At 60.6% G+C, this 15,600-nt stretch overlaps 1 protein-coding gene and 1 pseudogene across 1 annotated transcript; one reads left to right on the top strand and one right to left on the bottom strand.

The window, feature by feature from the left end:
* The first annotated feature begins 304 nt into the window (after positions 1 to 304).
* On the top strand, positions 305 to 3,047 carry LOC101387101 (cationic amino acid transporter 4-like). The gene is given in 5 exon segments (XM_014796709.2): positions 305 to 1,288; positions 1,758 to 2,124; positions 2,127 to 2,392; positions 2,652 to 2,760; positions 2,875 to 3,047. Coding segments are annotated over 5 exon segments (1,896 nt in total). The 5' UTR covers positions 305 to 307.
* Positions 3,048 to 5,674: 2,627 nt separating this feature from the next.
* Positions 5,675 to 14,518, bottom strand: LOC147912389 (P2X purinoceptor 6-like; annotated as a pseudogene).
* Between the last annotated feature and the right edge of the window lie 1,082 nt (positions 14,519 to 15,600).

Below are 15,600 nucleotides of genomic sequence, written 5' to 3'. Positions count from 1 at the left end.
GCCGGGCTTCCTGGGGCTGTCCCCTCCCCATTCTCAGGGCCCCTCCCAAACACACCCTCTCTTCCCTGAGAAGCAGGCCGGAGGGCTCCCTGTGCTTCCCTGTGACCTCCTGCCCACCCTGCTGGTGGGCCCTGACCCCTGCCTCATCCCAGCCCTCCAGCTAGCCAGCGGTTCCAGGCTTCAGCCCCCAGGGCAGGGCCAGAACAAGGACTGAAGTCTGGTCAGGACCTGACTAGGCAGCCTGTCACTCCTCTCTGGCCCTCATAGGTGCCGGCAGCTGGCTTGGTGTTCCTTTCAGCTGCCCACCATGGCTCAGGGGCTGCCCAGCACCGCCAGCCTGGTGCGCTTCTGCCAGAAGCTAAACTGGCTGAAGACACTGGAGGAGTCCACCAGGGAGATGTCACTGTGGCACCACCTGACCATGCTGGACCTGACCCTGCTGGGTGTGGGTGGTATGGTGGGCTCGAGCCTCTATGTGCTCATGAGCACCGTGGCCAAGCACACTGCTGGCCCTGCTGTGCTCGTGTCCTCTGGCGTGGCCGGCGTGACCTCACTGCTGGCAGCCCTATGCTATGCAGAGTTCGAGGTGCATATGCCCTGCACTGGCTCTCCCTACCTGTTCACCTACATGTCCATGGGTGAGCTGTGGGCCTTCCTCGTTGGCTGGATGGTGCTCCTCCAGTGTCTCATTAGTGGTGCTGCCGTGGCCCATGCCTGTTGCTGCAACTTAGATGCTGTCTTCAACCACCACATCCACAGCTTCACCGAAGCCCACGTGGGCATCTGGCAGGTGCCCTTCCTGACCCAGTACCCAGACTTCTTGGCTGCCGGCATCATACTTTCGGCTTCCGCATTCATCTCCTGCAGAGTGCACACCTCTTCCTATCTCAACCGCACCTTCTCTGCCATCAGCCTGGTTGTCATCCTCTTCATCATCATCCTGGGGTGTGTCCTGGCCCGCCCACACAACTGGAGCGCTGAGGAGGGTGGCTTTGCGCCCTTCGGCCTCTCCGGCATCATGGCCGGTGCCGCCACCTGCTTCTATGCCTTCATGGTCTTTGGTGCTATTTCTGCGTCCAGCAAAGAGGCCCGGAACCCAAAGCGAGCTGTGCCTATGGCCATCATCATCTCTCTTGGCCTGGTGGCTGGCGCCTACATCCTCGTCTCCACTGTGCTCACCCTCATGGTGCCCTGGCACAGCCTGGAGCCTGACTGGGTGCTCAGTGATGCCTTCTACCAGCGGGGCTATGGCTGGGCAGGCTTCATAGTGGCAGCTGGCGCAATCTGTGATAAGGGGACCTTCCAGACAAGGCGGGAGGGAACAGGGAGGTGGGGCCCTGCCCTAAGCCTCCCAGGGAGCACATCTCCATCTGGGCCTGTGTTTCCAGTTGCATCATGGGCCCAGGAAGGTGCTAATCATTAAACCCTCCACCCAGGCTTGTTGGGAGAGACCTACTCACCGCCCCTCCCAATTGTACATAGAATGTCAGCCCTGGGCACGTGCTTCCAGGTCCTTTCCTGGCAGAGGGACTCAGCCCTCATCAGATTCTCCAGTGGGTCTGTCACCTAAACTGGGATGTCCCATTCCTGGGTGGTGAGGGAGAACAATCCAGCACCCCACATACACTCAGGCTCACTCTGAGAGCCCAGACAAACTCATGCCTGTGTTCCCAAGAAACCACCCATACCCTGGCCCCCAGCCACATCCCCTGATGGGCCTGTGCACCATGTTGACCAGTCTCCCAACCTCTGCCACAGCCATGAACACTCCTCTGCTTAACATCTTCCTCTTCCTGCCATGCATGGTCTGTGCCATGGCCACCGACGGGCTCTTCTTCCAGGTGTTTGCCCACATAAACCCCCGGACGCAGGTGTCCGTAGTGGGCATCCTGATGCTCGGGGTCCTCATGGCTTTCCTGGCACTGCTGCTGGACCTCGAGGCACTGGTCCAGTTCCTGTCCATCGAAACACTGCTGGAATGTACACTTGTGACCATCAGCATTATCATGCTTCGCTTCCCTAAGGTCCCTCCATCCAGTTCCCAGGGCCCAGCCAGCCCTGGTCCTGTGGCCAAGGAAAATGACGATACCTCAGGCCAAAGACAGCTGGTGGGCACAGAGCAGGCACAGAGCCCGGGCAGCTGCGACCAGCCCTGAGGCCCTACCTCGGCTTCCTGGGTGGGTGCCGGCCTGGAGCTGCCGTGGCTTGGGCACTTGGTGTCCTGGTGGCCTCGGCCATCACTCTGGACTGCGTGCTGGTCTTCAGGGACTCGGTCCTGCACCTCCCGCTCTGGGGCTACACCCTGCTGCTCCTGCTCAGCTCCGTCATGTTTCTGCTCAGTCTCCTCATCCTGGGGGCCCACCAGCAACAGTGCCGGCAGGATACCTTCCAGGTACTTCCTCCAGCCAACACCCCTCACTCTCAGCCCAGCCAGCTCCCCTCGCCCCTTCCTCCTCTGCCATGGCAGGGTGCACCAGGGCTCACAGGGCAGGGGAGGCCAGTCCCCCATCCCCCTCTTTCTACATGGCGAGTGGGCCCTTGTCTCCAGAATCTCCAGAGATGGAGAAAGGCTCTCAGGACTCCCAAGAAATCAGGCCCTGGGCCAGCAGAACTTCCCACAGCCCAGCCCAGCCCTGTCCTTGCCCCCTCAGGTTCCCATGGTGCCCCTGACTCCAGCCCTGAGCATCCTCCTCAACATCTTCCTCATGCTGCACCTGAGCCACCTGACCTGGCTGTGCTTCTCCATCTGATTGATGAGTGGTGATTGATGATTGGTGAGTGGGGGCCAGGCTGGGACCCGGGTGGGCTGCAGGAGGAGAGCAAGCAGGGAAGCAGGGCTGGGACCTGCCCCTCAGGCTTGTGCCCCTATTGCAGGACTCATGGTGTATTTTGTCTATGGCATCCGGCACAGCAAGGAGAACCAGCGGGAGCGGCTGGGGTTGACTGCCCCATGCGACAGCCTGGAGGAGACGGTGCAGGCCCTGCAGCCCCCCAGCCAGGCACTGGCCCAGGAGCCCGGACACACGGGGCAACCCGCCAGTCCATGAGGACCGCTGAAGCCTGCCCACCTTCCCCTACATCCTCAGGAGGCTGGAGGAGCTGGCAGTCACTTCTATCCGGGGCAGATTGGGTTTGCAGGACTGCCCATTCCGGGGGTCCTTAGGAACTCACCCCAGGTGCAAAGCTTTGAGTCCTTGAGTATGGGCTGTGGCTGGCACTGGTGTGGTAGATTCTTTGCCCAGCGCCTTCCAGTTTATGACCAACTCCAGCTACCTGGGTAGGTGGAGTAGGGCGGGGTGGGAAGAGGCCCAGAGCCCCAGGGATCCACAATAATAACTGCTCAGCCAGCCTTGTGGCCTGTCACTGTGTGCACTGTGACATTATTTGTGGCACTGAGTCCTCACCTGTCCTTGGGAACAAACAATTTTCCTCAATCCACAGCAAAAATGCTGAGTTTCTGTAAAGAGGTGGTACCAGGACTGGGACAGCTCTGAGTCAGAGACATGATCTTGCCTGGGTCCTGGGGTCTTGCCCTCAGGCAGTGCCCTCAGGCCAGTACAGAGAAGAGCTACACACCAGGCACAGAGGAGTCCCTGACAGGGTGGTGCCAGGCTTCCTCCCAGGCTCCCCACATGTCCCTTCGGGGGAGGATCCAGAGAGCAGAGCCTGGACCCCAAGGAGGCCACCTAGAAAGGGCAGTGGAGTTTCAGGGTTCCCTTGGTCTCCTGGGGCTCCCAGAGAGCAAGGCATGTGCCTGATGCCTGCCCCCGGATGTAGAGCCCAATTGCCTGGGTCCACGCATCTCTCAGGCACAGGCCCACACGGCTCCCCTGGGGGTGCACACCCACGTGCAGACTGAGGCACAGCTGGTTCCAAGCTCAGGGCTGCCCGCAGCTCCCCAGCTGCCTCTCCCCCTGCCCACCCCTCAGGGCTTTGTGATAAAGGCTCGTGACAGGACACATGCATGCAGGTAGGGGCACAAGCGCCAGGGCCTCTCCAGGTACCTTCCAGCCCACCTGGTGGCAGTGGGGCCCCAGTTCATGGGGGTCCCCAGGCCTACCCAGTACCCCCTCTGGTCTCCACAAGGCCATGCTACGTCTACCATAGACGCCTCCCCCTCCCCGTTCCTGCCTGGAAGGACCACACAGGAAGCTGCTGGCTCTGGCAGCTTTACTCCTCGGCTCTCTGCAGCCTTGACCTCAGCTTTCTCTGGGCCCCAAGGACAACCAGGTACCCGTGACCCCGCTCCAATGACCAGGCTCAGGGCCGTGTTCTCTCACCCTGGCCCTTCTGAACCCGCCTCCCACGGACACAGCTGTGGGGATTGAGAGGAGCAGGGAGCCCAAGGCTTTGCTGAAGATCCAGGTGCCAGATGATTCCAGATACTGCCCAGCCTGAGCGCCAGCCCTGGCCCTCCCCAGCCTGCCCCATGTCCCTCCACCAGCAAGCTGCCTGCATGCCCCTAGTCACCAGGGACCCATGAGAAGGCAGCCCCTTTTCTCCCTGGGGGGGTACCCACAAATCCCTACCCCTCCCTGGGACCAAGAGAGGGCTTGGCTCCTGCAGCCCCGTCCCTCCCCTCCTGACCGTGGGCCTGGGGACTCAGGGAAATTCTCCAGCAGGCAGGACTCAGACCCCCGGGAGGATTCCAGAGCCAGAACCAGGCCAGCCTGCTGGGGGCTTCCATGTCCTCTGTTAGGGACATTCTCTCCACCCCCTGGGCTCCACCTGGGGTCTTGGTCAGAGCATGGTCCTCATGCAGTTGCCTCAGGCTGGGGTGGGCAGCGGCCCAGACACGTTCTCAGGTGTGACCTTGGGCAGCGGTGACGTATGTGTCCAGATATACAGCCTTCCCACCCAGGGCTCCCAGGAAGCGCGGTGAGCAGGCTCCAGGACATTGGGCTGGGGGTCACCAAGGAGACAGAAAGAAGGTCCCAAAGGACCCCATGCCCACCAACTCAGCCCCTCTTCCCTCCCCCATCCCAGCCCCCCACAGCCCAAGGGCTGCGACCAGGAAGGGGCTGGTGCTCACGAGCTGAGCAGGTTTGGGTTCAAGAGGTGCCTGTGCCCTTGCCTGGGGTCCTAAGGCATCAAATCGTCTGCCCACCACACTCCTCACTCCATGGATGAGGCCCAGAGCTGGGAGGGGACCTGCCCTAGGAACCCAGCCCCAGAGCAGCTGAGACGACTCCTTTTGTCAGGCTTCTTTCTCCCTTGCCTTGGACTCTGGCTGCACAGACCCCCATGTAGGGCCACTGAGAGGGCAGAGGCTCTACTGTGAGGGGAGTGCTGGCAGGGGGAGGAGGGCTGGGACCCAGGCAGGGCCGGAGTTGACCACAGCCAGTGTGGGGAGAGCGGGTAAGCAGGGAGCTTCTGAGTGCACTGGAGACAGACTGGGAGAGCGTTCTCCAGACCAGACCCAGCAGGAGCCCCACTGGACCAGTGCCCTGTGTTGTGTTCCCCTGCAGGTCCCTATACAAAACTGGCTTCTGTGGTTCCTCCACCCTGCCAAGGCTGGAGTTGCAGGGGGACAGCCTGCCTGGGAGCTGAAGTATAGAATTCTCTCCCCACCCTGTGCCCTGGTCCTGCATGGGCTTCATCTATGACTCCCCCAGGTGGGGCCGCCACCCTTCCCGGTCCTGAACCCCCAACCAGCAGAGAAAGGCTCCAGGCCTCAGGAATGGGCCAGCGAGTGGCTGCCAGGGCCACCCTGGAGATGGTGTCCAGCTCCCAGCAACAGCGGTGGGGCAGGTGCTGGACCCCCTCTAAGGCACCTGGGCAGCTGGGTGTGGGGGTGGGGAAGCAGCTCTGTCTGCTCAGGGTTGGCAGTGCCCTTCGGGGCCTTTGCCTGCAGATGAGGATGGCAGGCCGGGGCTCCAGCCACCATCCTCCAAAGTGTGGCCCAGGGTCCAGGCAGGCCCTCAGCTCCCCTCCTCACACTTGGTCCTCCAGAAGAAATGGGCTTCCCCATCCACGTACAACAGCAGCACGTCAAAGGAGAAGGTGATCTGGGAGAGGCAGGGCAGACTCACGTCCTGGCCCCCAGCCTGCCATCCCGCCGCCTCCCCAGCCCTCACCCCGAGACTCATGTCAGCACAGGGGGCTCAGGTGTGCACTCGGGGGGCACGTGCTTGCCGACAGCCAGAGGGAGCCATGTTGGCCAGACTCACCACACCCAGCCAAGCCAGTCTGGTGCCCAGAGTGAGGGTTGTGGGGATGAGCCCGAACTTGACTGCCTGAGGGAGACCTGGGCTAAGCCTCTCTGGCTGTGGCTGTTGCTCCCTCCCACCGCTCACCCCTGCCTGCCCCCACCTACCCCAGCCTGTCCCCTACCTGCCCAGTGACAGGGATGTCGAAGGATCCCGTAGAGCTTGAGCAGGCTCCGGGCCTCCACTCCTGAGGCCTCCCACCAGTGAGTGGCTGTCCTGGGGCAGGAGAGAGTCTAGTGGCCTGCTCTGCCCACTCCTGGGCTGGGCTGTCCCTTACAGGCCTCAACTTACTCATCGGTTGACTCCATTCTCACCCAGCCGAGTCCTGGGTCTCAGCCCTGTGTCATTGCTGAGGATACAGGGGACAATCAGGCTGGGACCTGCCTCTCAGAAGCTCCCTGCCTGCTGAGCAGTTGTGGACAGAAGGGTCCCAAAACAGACACTGGCAGTGAGGGTGGAGGGGGGGGACAGGCCTGGGACTGTGGGGGTCCAGAGAGGGGCACTCACTCTCCCCTAGGAACCAGGGAAGTCTTCCTGCTGGGAGACCCTCAAGCTGGTTTCCCAGGGGTCGGGAAGGAGTTCTAGGCAAAGATGCAGGGTGGGCGAGAGCACAGGGTGAGGGGAGCAGGGCATGGGTGGGGTCCAGCCCCACATGGTTGCAAAGGGCTGGGGAGGTCAGTGAAGCCAGGCCACGCCCAGCGAGCAGCGTCAGGGGGCTTCACCTCCAGGCCTGATGGCTGTGTGCACGCATGTGTGAGGGTGACGAGGTGACATGAGGTGACAGAAGGATGGGGGGTCTGCTTAGGAGACTCAAAGACAGACAATACATGCACACAAGATCCCTGAGTGCATCCTGGGTCAGAAAATTAAAAGGTTTAGGACTATTATTGGCACATCTGGGGAAATTTAAACATTAGATTTATCTGCCAATGTTAGATTTCCTGAGTGTGACAAGAGGACAGTGGTCACATGGGGAAGGTCCTCATTCTCAGGACAGCATTGAGAGGGGTGAGTGTCCAGATATCTGCCACTTACTTTCCAGTGCTTTCCTGTGAAATCTACCTATATATATCTGGCTCACTCTAGAGAGGGAGGGAGAAAGCAAATGGGGAAAATGGAAAAAAAAAAAAAGAACCCTGGTGAACCCAGAACAAGGCTCTATGGATTTTCACGGGACAAATCTTTGAGGTTTTCTATAGATTCTTGTAATTTTTTAGATAAAACCTTAAGGGAAAAGTAAAAAAGAAAGCCCCCTGTGCGGTAGAGGGCGATGCTGGAGGAAGAGTGGAGTGGAGGAGGGTCTGGGGGTGAGGGCTCCCAGCTGCAGCAGGGGTGTGGGGACAGATGGGGTGGTGAACAAAAGGCTCAGTAGGGAGGCTGGACAGAGGCTGTGCTGGGGGACGTGGAACTGAGAGCACCCCCTCCTGGCCCTGGGGACCCCTCACACACACAGCAGAGCATCCAGAGGGACGGGCCAGGCTGGGGTCTGTCCCGGCCGCCACAGGAGGACAGGTGGAGGGGCACCTGGCTGAGGAGCAGCAGGCGGGCAGTGGGGCTGCACTTGAAGTTGTAGCTCCTCTTCCGCAGCTGGAAGGAGTCGTGGGGCCGCAGTCAGAACCCCTGGCGTCCAGGTCACAATCCCAGCAGATGTGGATGCCCACGGCCCCGCCCTGCACACAGCGCATCACTGCTCCACCAGCACACAGGCAGGGACCCTCTCCCCAGCCCTCCCAGAACTCTGCCCTCAGGGGCCCACCAGCAACACCAGGTCCTCAAAGACCCCTCCAGCCACGGCCACGAGGTCCCTGATCTGAACACAGGGCAGCGGGGCTGAAGCCTGGGTCACAGCAGCAGTGCCTGAAATATGTGGCGTCTCAGGTCTCCAAGGCATTGGACCTGGGAGGGGGTGGGGTGGGGGTGGTCAGGCAGGGGACAAGGAGGATCAGGGGCACCCAGGACCCACCATGCTGACCTGGAGAAGTTGAACTTGCTGAAGGTGACAGTGTTTTGATGAACAGCGTGAGGTTCTCAGCCTGGAGCAGCAGGGGCTTCCTGCAGGTGGGGGAGGTCAGGGCCAGGCTCTGCTGGTCCTGGGACCTGCCCTGGGTGTCGGGGACACTTACACGGGCACAGTGTCGCTCTCCACGGGGCACCAGCCCCGGATCTCACAGGTTCTGTGGGTCCCGTTGAACTCCACACACTGGCCCGTTTTTATGCCTTGAAAACACAAGACAAACTCCAGGCCCTAAAATCTGCACAGGGCCTGGGGAGGGAGTGGGCAGGGGGCTGTTGGCAGAAAGAAGACACAAAGAGGCACCACCGGGCCTGCACGAGGGAGCCACCCAGGGTCCCAGCACAGCCCCCTGAACCCCCTCCCAGTGGAGGCGCTGGAAGACACGCCCACAGTTACCGTGGCTGTGCGTCCCCGTCTCCCCTTCAGGACAGTCCTCGTCAGCCCAGCGGTTCACAGTGGGATGGAGGGTGCTGAGGTGGTGAGAGAGCAGAGTTGTCCAGGCCCAGGAGGTGTCTCCCCTCTGTGACACAGCCCCCCAGTCTGCAGGGACATGCCCCTACCCTGCTTAGCCCCCAGGGTTCCCTGAGTTTGGGGACACATGGGAAAGCTGGAGGGTGCAAATAAAAGGAGGTGGTCAGAGGGGGGAGGGAGAGCAGGCCTGGCCAGATCTGGGTGCAGTGCTGTATCCCAAGAAAGAGCGAGACTCCTTCCCTCCTGAGAGTTCTGTCCCCGGGGTGGGGGCAGAAGTGACTCCTTGAGGCCCAGCTCCTCTGGTCCAATTCGGATTAGGGAAGGACAGATTAGGGAAGGTGAAGGGACTCTAGGAGGGTAAGTTCATGCCAGGGTGGGGGTGCTGGGCGTGGCAGACAAAGGTCAGGACCCTTGTCAGAGGGGCCTGTAGGGAAGTGGGACCCCACACACTGGCCAAGAAACCACAGCTACTCCCTTCCATGCTTGTTCTGCTGTGAAACAGGGACATTAGTGCCTGCACATGGTCACAGAGTTCTGGGCATCAGCCAGGAGGGGATGGTGGTGAGCTTTCTGGGAGTCCCAGACCCAGAGAGGAAGCACTCTCAAGCGTCAGGCACTCACACAGACATGGTTCTGCCAGGCGGAGGGTGGACGCCGCTGTCCAGGGCTGCCTCGTCTCCACCCTGGCTGGGCCACCACCTCCTCGGAACAGACCCCATAGTGAGCACCACAGGGCCCCACCTCTGCCCTCATCCACCTCCCTCCAGCAGCCCGAGGGGCCCATCCCAGTGACAGACGATCGAGCGCCCCTCCCCTGAGCCCATCTGTGGCTCCTGATGCTGCTGGCTCCAGTTCAGCTCCTTAGAGGGGCTCACAGGCCCCTGTGGTCTGGGGCTACCCCCTTCCTGCCCCAGTCCAAATCTAGGCTCCACCCCACTCAGCAGCAGGGAACCCTGGAGGTGCCTCCTCTCACACAGTTGAGGTCTTTGCCCACGCAGCCCCTCTGCCTGGACATCCTCTAGATCCCACTCAGCCTCCCATCCTGCAGGAAACCCTTCCTGAGGCCCCGGGTTGGCTGACGTGCCTCCCTGGGTCTCCCAGCTGCAGCTTCTGCCCCATCGCAGGCCCTGCCCCCCTGGCCAGGCTGTCTGTGCAGGAGCTCCGGGAGGTGGGGAGAGTGGAGTTCTGTAAGCCTGGTCTGGGGGAGGGTCTGCAGGTGTTTGCTGGAGGCTGTGACACTACAAGGAGCACAGAGCATGTGCTGGCAGGGACCAGATGACCAGACCCTGAGAGGAGCTGGCAGGAACTCTGCTATTCTCAGGAAGCTGGGGTGTCAGGTCTGATGAATTACCCAGCCCCAGCAGCTTCGAGGGAAGGGCTGGAAGACCAGACTCGGGCAAAGAGGAATCACGTGGACTCCAGAGACCACAGAACCGTGGCCCCAGCACAATTTCAGGACAGTCTACAAACCGAACATCAACTAGACGTCTCCGAGCACTCAGAAAGGGAGGACATGGCGTGTGTTTCCGAACGTTAGCACATCCTTTGTGCACCTGCCTCACCTCGTTTGTGGACGGGGCCAACCAGGGACATGTGCCCCCCAGCAACTGGGGTGGGACCAACGACCAGGACTCAGGGGACAGGGGGCCACACAGTGACCCTGCAACCCTGCCAGTGATTCCATGTTGGACTCAATTAAAGAGACGTCACCATGGAGGGAGGCTTCCGGGGCTATGTCCTGGGTCCCAACTGTTCAGACAAAATCCAGAATCGGGGAAGTGTACACGTGAAAGTGGTTAAGATGATAAATTTTATGTTACATATATTTTATGGCAATAAAAATATTGGAAACAAATTCACAGCTGAGGAGACAGCAAGTGTGCTCTGGGACAGACGCTGGATCCCTGGGACGTCCCCAGGTGAGAGGAAAAGCTGAGATTTTGGGGAGAGTCTGCATTTCTGCATGAATGGGCAAGAAGAGGCCAGGGCACTCTGGCTTGACCACAGTTGTAGTGAAAAATACCCAGAGAACATGAGTGACCCTGAGCTCAGCATAAGAAGGAGTGTGCTGTGTTTGCCCACAAAAACAGAAGCTGCCCCGCGACACATTAACAGAGGCTGGGCATAGAGAAGGGGAGGTGATCATCCAGCTTGGCTCTTGCTATTAGAGCCCACCTAAGCATTACACGCAGATCTGGGGGTTACACTCATCACCTGGAGAGTGCCCAGAGGAGGGACCAGGATGGGGAGGGGCTTGGACACCTCACAGAGAATAATAGTGGAAGGCTCTGGAAGCAGACTGTTCAGAGGTGCGGAGCCTCACCCACAGGCTGGAGGCCTTGGGTCAGTGACTCAACCTGGCTGGGCCTCAGTCCTCTCATCTTAAATGGGGACTGCAGTACTTCCTGCCAGGCGGGATGTTTGTGAGACTGAATGAAATGATTCACGAAAAGGTTTTAGCTCAGTGCCTGGGACACAGCAGCACATACTGAGCCCTCAGTCACCTGGGAAGGAGAAGGGGGGACACGGCTGTTGACCCAGGGCTGGTGGAGGAACAGGGACTCACTGGGAGGCTCCCAGGCAGCCTTACCTCTGGGCATCTGCCCTGAACTTGTTCTGGTGTCACAAGGAAATTGGTCACCAAGAAGAACATGTTCTCTCCCTGGAAGGCAAGGATCAGGGTGGGCCCCTGCTTGGCTCCCTCAGTGGGAGAGGCCAGAAGCTGGCAGCCGGGTCTGTGAGGAAAGGGGTCCCGGCCCATCGAGTTATCAACCCTGTGCCCTAGGAAAATGCCTCCAGTGAGGCAAGTTGAGGCAGAGGTGGGAGGCTGGCTGGGTTTCTGGCCATTTCTGAGACCCTGTCTGCCTCTTTGAGGCAAGTTTTCTTTTCATATTCACGCTCATTCACTCAACCAGAATTTTCCAAGAGCCTCCTGTTTCTAAACACTGAAGATCCAAAACATTATTGGGCCGGGCTCCCACCTAAGCTTGTGGGGAGTGGACCCCTCATTGCACACATGGCCGAGGATGAGGGGAGCAGGTGGTGAGCTCTGCCTGCGACAAAGGCAGGGTGGCTGTGCGGAAGGGTGGCTGGCACCTTCTCTGCTGCCGGTGAAAGCTCTGCACATTTCAGGGGAGGCACACCCAGGAAGGGGAGGGGAGGGCTGGGCAGAGGGCAGCTGGGGGTGGCAGTGGCCAGGATCTGCAGGGACTTGGTGGCCACCATCATGGAAAGGGAGCCTTCCCAGGGTGGAAAGCAAGGGCTGGCAGGCTCTGATGGTGTCACCTGTGACGGCTCAGCCTGGTTGCTGCATGGAGTGCACCTGGGGGCCCACAAGCAGACCACAGGCACAGCGGGGGCAGCAGGGAAACCCGTCAAGAGAAGGAATGGACAGGAGGAGGGGCAGGGAGGTTGGGAGCCAGGTCCAGCTTTGGCCCTGGTAGACGGCATGGCCCTCAGTGGATGGAAAGAGGCCACACTGGGAGAGGGAGAGGGGTTCTCCTTGGACGTGGTGGTTGCGCATCAGGAGGCAGCTTTGGTCGGGCAGGTGGTCACCGGGGCTACAACTGGGGTGTCAGCAGAGCAAGGTGGAAACTGGGGCTATAGAGGATCTAGGTGGAGGGAGAAGGGGCCAGAAATGCAGGATGGGAAGGGCAGAGCAGCAGCCAGACCACAGTGCCTAGGTCAGGGAGGAGAGCACTCAGGAGCTCCAGGCCCTGGTCCCGAGGCCCCTCCACCCCGCCCTCTAGATCAAGCCTTGAGTTCCCAGACCCCCCACTCTTCCGGATGCAGCCTTTGTGAATGCAATACCTCTGGCCTGGCTTCCTGACCCCTTGTCCACCTGGAAACCTCTTACACATCCCCAAGAGCCCTTTCCAGGGCCACTCCTCTGTCAGGCCCTTCCTGAGCCCAGCCCTGAGACAGCGCCAGCATCCCCTCTGGCATCACAGGCCCCTCTTGCACTCACTCACTGCAAGTGTAGAGTCAGAGGAGTCAGCGCCTGGCAGCAGCACCAAGGCATCCACCTGTGGTAGCTTCACGAAGTCAGCCACGTCCCACAGCCGGTTCCCCAGCTCTCTGATGTGGGTCACAGAAACCCCTTTGAATTTGGTGATGACGGAAAACTGGGGTCCGGGTCCTGCTCCTGGTAGCGTTTTTTCTCGAGGAGGGCCCACTGTGGTAGGAGGTGATGGGCAGTGTGGTGTGTCCCTGGCACTCGGTGAGCAGTGGCAGAGCTGGGCCCCACCCACTCAGCCCCTACACCCTGTAGGCTCCCAGCACAGCGTTCAGGGTTCCTGCCTCTTCTCCAGCCTCATTTCCACCCCAAACACCCTGCACAGCCCAGAAGTTCCGGCCACGCATCGGAGAGACAATGCTCTCAGACCCAGATGCCCAAAACCACCTCCTTCCCCAGCCTTCACCCTCCCCTGCCCCGGCCAGACTCAGCTCCCCCCTTAAAGGCTTCCCTGACCCAGCCACAACTGTGGTCTTTCTCAGGGGCCCCAGGGCTCCAGCTCTCACAGGTGTCAGGGACTACCTCCTGCCCCTCCCGGGGCCTCCTGGGCAGAGTGAGACCCATCCTGCTCTGGGCCCAGAGCCCAACACAGGGCTGGGGACAAGGTCCAGGAAAGGAGGCAGGTGGGCACACAGGAGGACACGAGCACGCGGCTTGCTCTTGTACCTGCTGCCTCTAGACAGACGGAGATCCTTCCTTCTGCCCCCACCCTGTTCCAACCTGCCCCCTCCACTACCACCAGCCCAGCCCCTGAGGAGTCACACCCCCACCCTCAGCCCAGCAGGAACAGTCACGGTCCCTCCAGCCAATCTGCCCAGGAGCCACTCTCTTACCCCCTCACCGAGACGATGACCCAGAGCTGCAGCAGCCTCTGCGGGGCGCCCACCCCCTAGTTCCTGGTCACCACCTACTTCTCAGTTTTAATCCAGAAGCCCCCAGCCTGTCACAGCCCCTGGGGAGCCCACGCCCTCAGCTCCTGCTGGCTGCCGGGGAGCAGGGTCAGCAGAGCAGCTGCAGCCCCAGCTGCACAGGAGGAAAAGCAGGGGCCCAGGCCAGGCCAGGCCAGCAGCTGGTAAAGGGACACTCCCACTGGGGGCAGGACCCAGCCCCACCCCCGCCCTGGGCTCAGTGCCTACCCCCAGCTGCCCTGGGCCTCCCTTCCTCTCCAGACTCCCTCTGCCTGGCCCTGGGGCTCAGAGAGGAGCAGCCCCTCTCCCCTGCCCTCTGGCCCCATTTCCTTGGGGAGTGAGGGGATGACGGGTGTTATAGGTACTTTGAGAGGGGGTCATAGGGGCAGCAGTGGCCCAGAGGAGGGGCCAAGGAAAGCTTCAGGAAGAAGGGACCTCTGAGCTGACACCTGCAGATTCTGAAGTTCAGCAAGCACAGCTGGGGAGGAATGTTCCTGGAGGAAGAAGCTGCATATGCGACACTGGAGCCTGAGAGAGAATTGGGACCCACAGAGTGGGAGCGGGACTCTGGCTTCGGAGAAGAGGGTGGCTGGCTCTGCAAGGTTCCCAGTCCCTCCTGTGCGATGCCCGGCAGAGCTCCCCCACCCCCCGAGCACAGGGACTAAGGCCCAGCTCTGGAGTCAGGCACTGTCCCCAGTCTACCCAAGAGGGTGATGCTGGACCCACACCAGATGGCAGGGGAATAAACACCAGCGAGGCGCCCAGCCCTGCGCCTGGCCCGTGGCACGTGCCCTTCTGCGCCCTGACCAGGAGCAGGCTCCAGGTCAACGCAGGCCAGTGGTGGTTTCCGCAGCACCGACTGCACGGGGTTGCCAGGGCGACTGCCGCTGGAGGAGCACATCTCTACTGGCTGCTGGGGGCGCCTGTTCACTGTACGCCACATTCGATTGTTCCATGCAGCCAGCGGGCCACCCACAATCTCAGGCAGCGCTCTAGGTGTCCACTGGCTCAGTCCCAGCCTCAGTGCCTGTGACTGTGAAATGGGTATGACCATGAGGGGTCCCTGGGAGAGGTCTGGGGAGAATGAAGAGCGGGAGGAGGAGACGGTGGCCACTAGAGGGGTCCCGGAGGCCGAGGAGGGTTCGGATACGGATTCAGATGCAGTCCTGAAGACAGAAGGTGCCCCGGGCAGGGTGGGTTCAGGCCTGTCTCCTCACCTTGGGAGCTTCTAGGCAGGGATGGAGGGGGCAGGCTGCAGCCGAGGGGACAAGAGACCCCTGTCCCACAGAGAGCACATCCCTCCGTGGGACACCTTCAGGGCAGCCAGCGGCATCAGTTGTTCCACCATTAACAATACGCTTCCAGAATGATGTTAAAATGCACAAACCTAGCCAAACTGTCTAAGAAGGGGTGTCCCACCCTTTCCTGAAATGGCATCAGGGCTGGGTTTTCGCAACCAACAGGAGAAACTAAGCTAATGGATATAGAACTTAGAATTATTGCAGTGTTTTCCCCTATAAAATGGTTATAAAACATATGTGTTCTGTGATCCCACAGAAAAGACACAGCACACACTTCGCTGTCAGACAGGCAGGGTCCTAAGCCTGGCTCTGCCGGGATCAGCTACTACTCGCTGTGTGACTTTGGGGAAAGGATTTGCTTTCTCCGAGCCTCATTGTCCCACCTGTATATGGGGCAGGAGTCCCTACTAGCGCAAGAACACATGACTCTAGAGGGAAACAGGCTGGGTAGTGACAGGGCAGGGGAGGAGGCAGGTGGCTCTGCCTGGGAAGGGGGCCACATGGACCCCTGTCTCTATCAGGCACCCATGGGCTTGGAGAACTGGTCAAGGACACCGTCCACCTGAGGTCTTGCCGGGCCCACAGCCTCATGCCTGCCTCCTGCTTCCTGCACCAGGAAAGCACCCCAGAGCTGAGCCTGTGGCGTCGTGGCCTGCAGCCCCAGGTACCCCTGGAGGGACCC

Source organism: Ceratotherium simum, chromosome 35 (genome assembly GCF_057802395.1).
Source record: "Ceratotherium simum simum isolate JZ-2026a chromosome 35, ASM5780239v1, whole genome shotgun sequence".
In the NCBI taxonomy this organism is placed as follows: domain Eukaryota; kingdom Metazoa; phylum Chordata; class Mammalia; order Perissodactyla; family Rhinocerotidae; genus Ceratotherium; species Ceratotherium simum.
The sequence above is the reverse complement of the archived record's forward strand: the minus strand, read 5'-3'. Positions and strand labels throughout refer to the sequence as shown.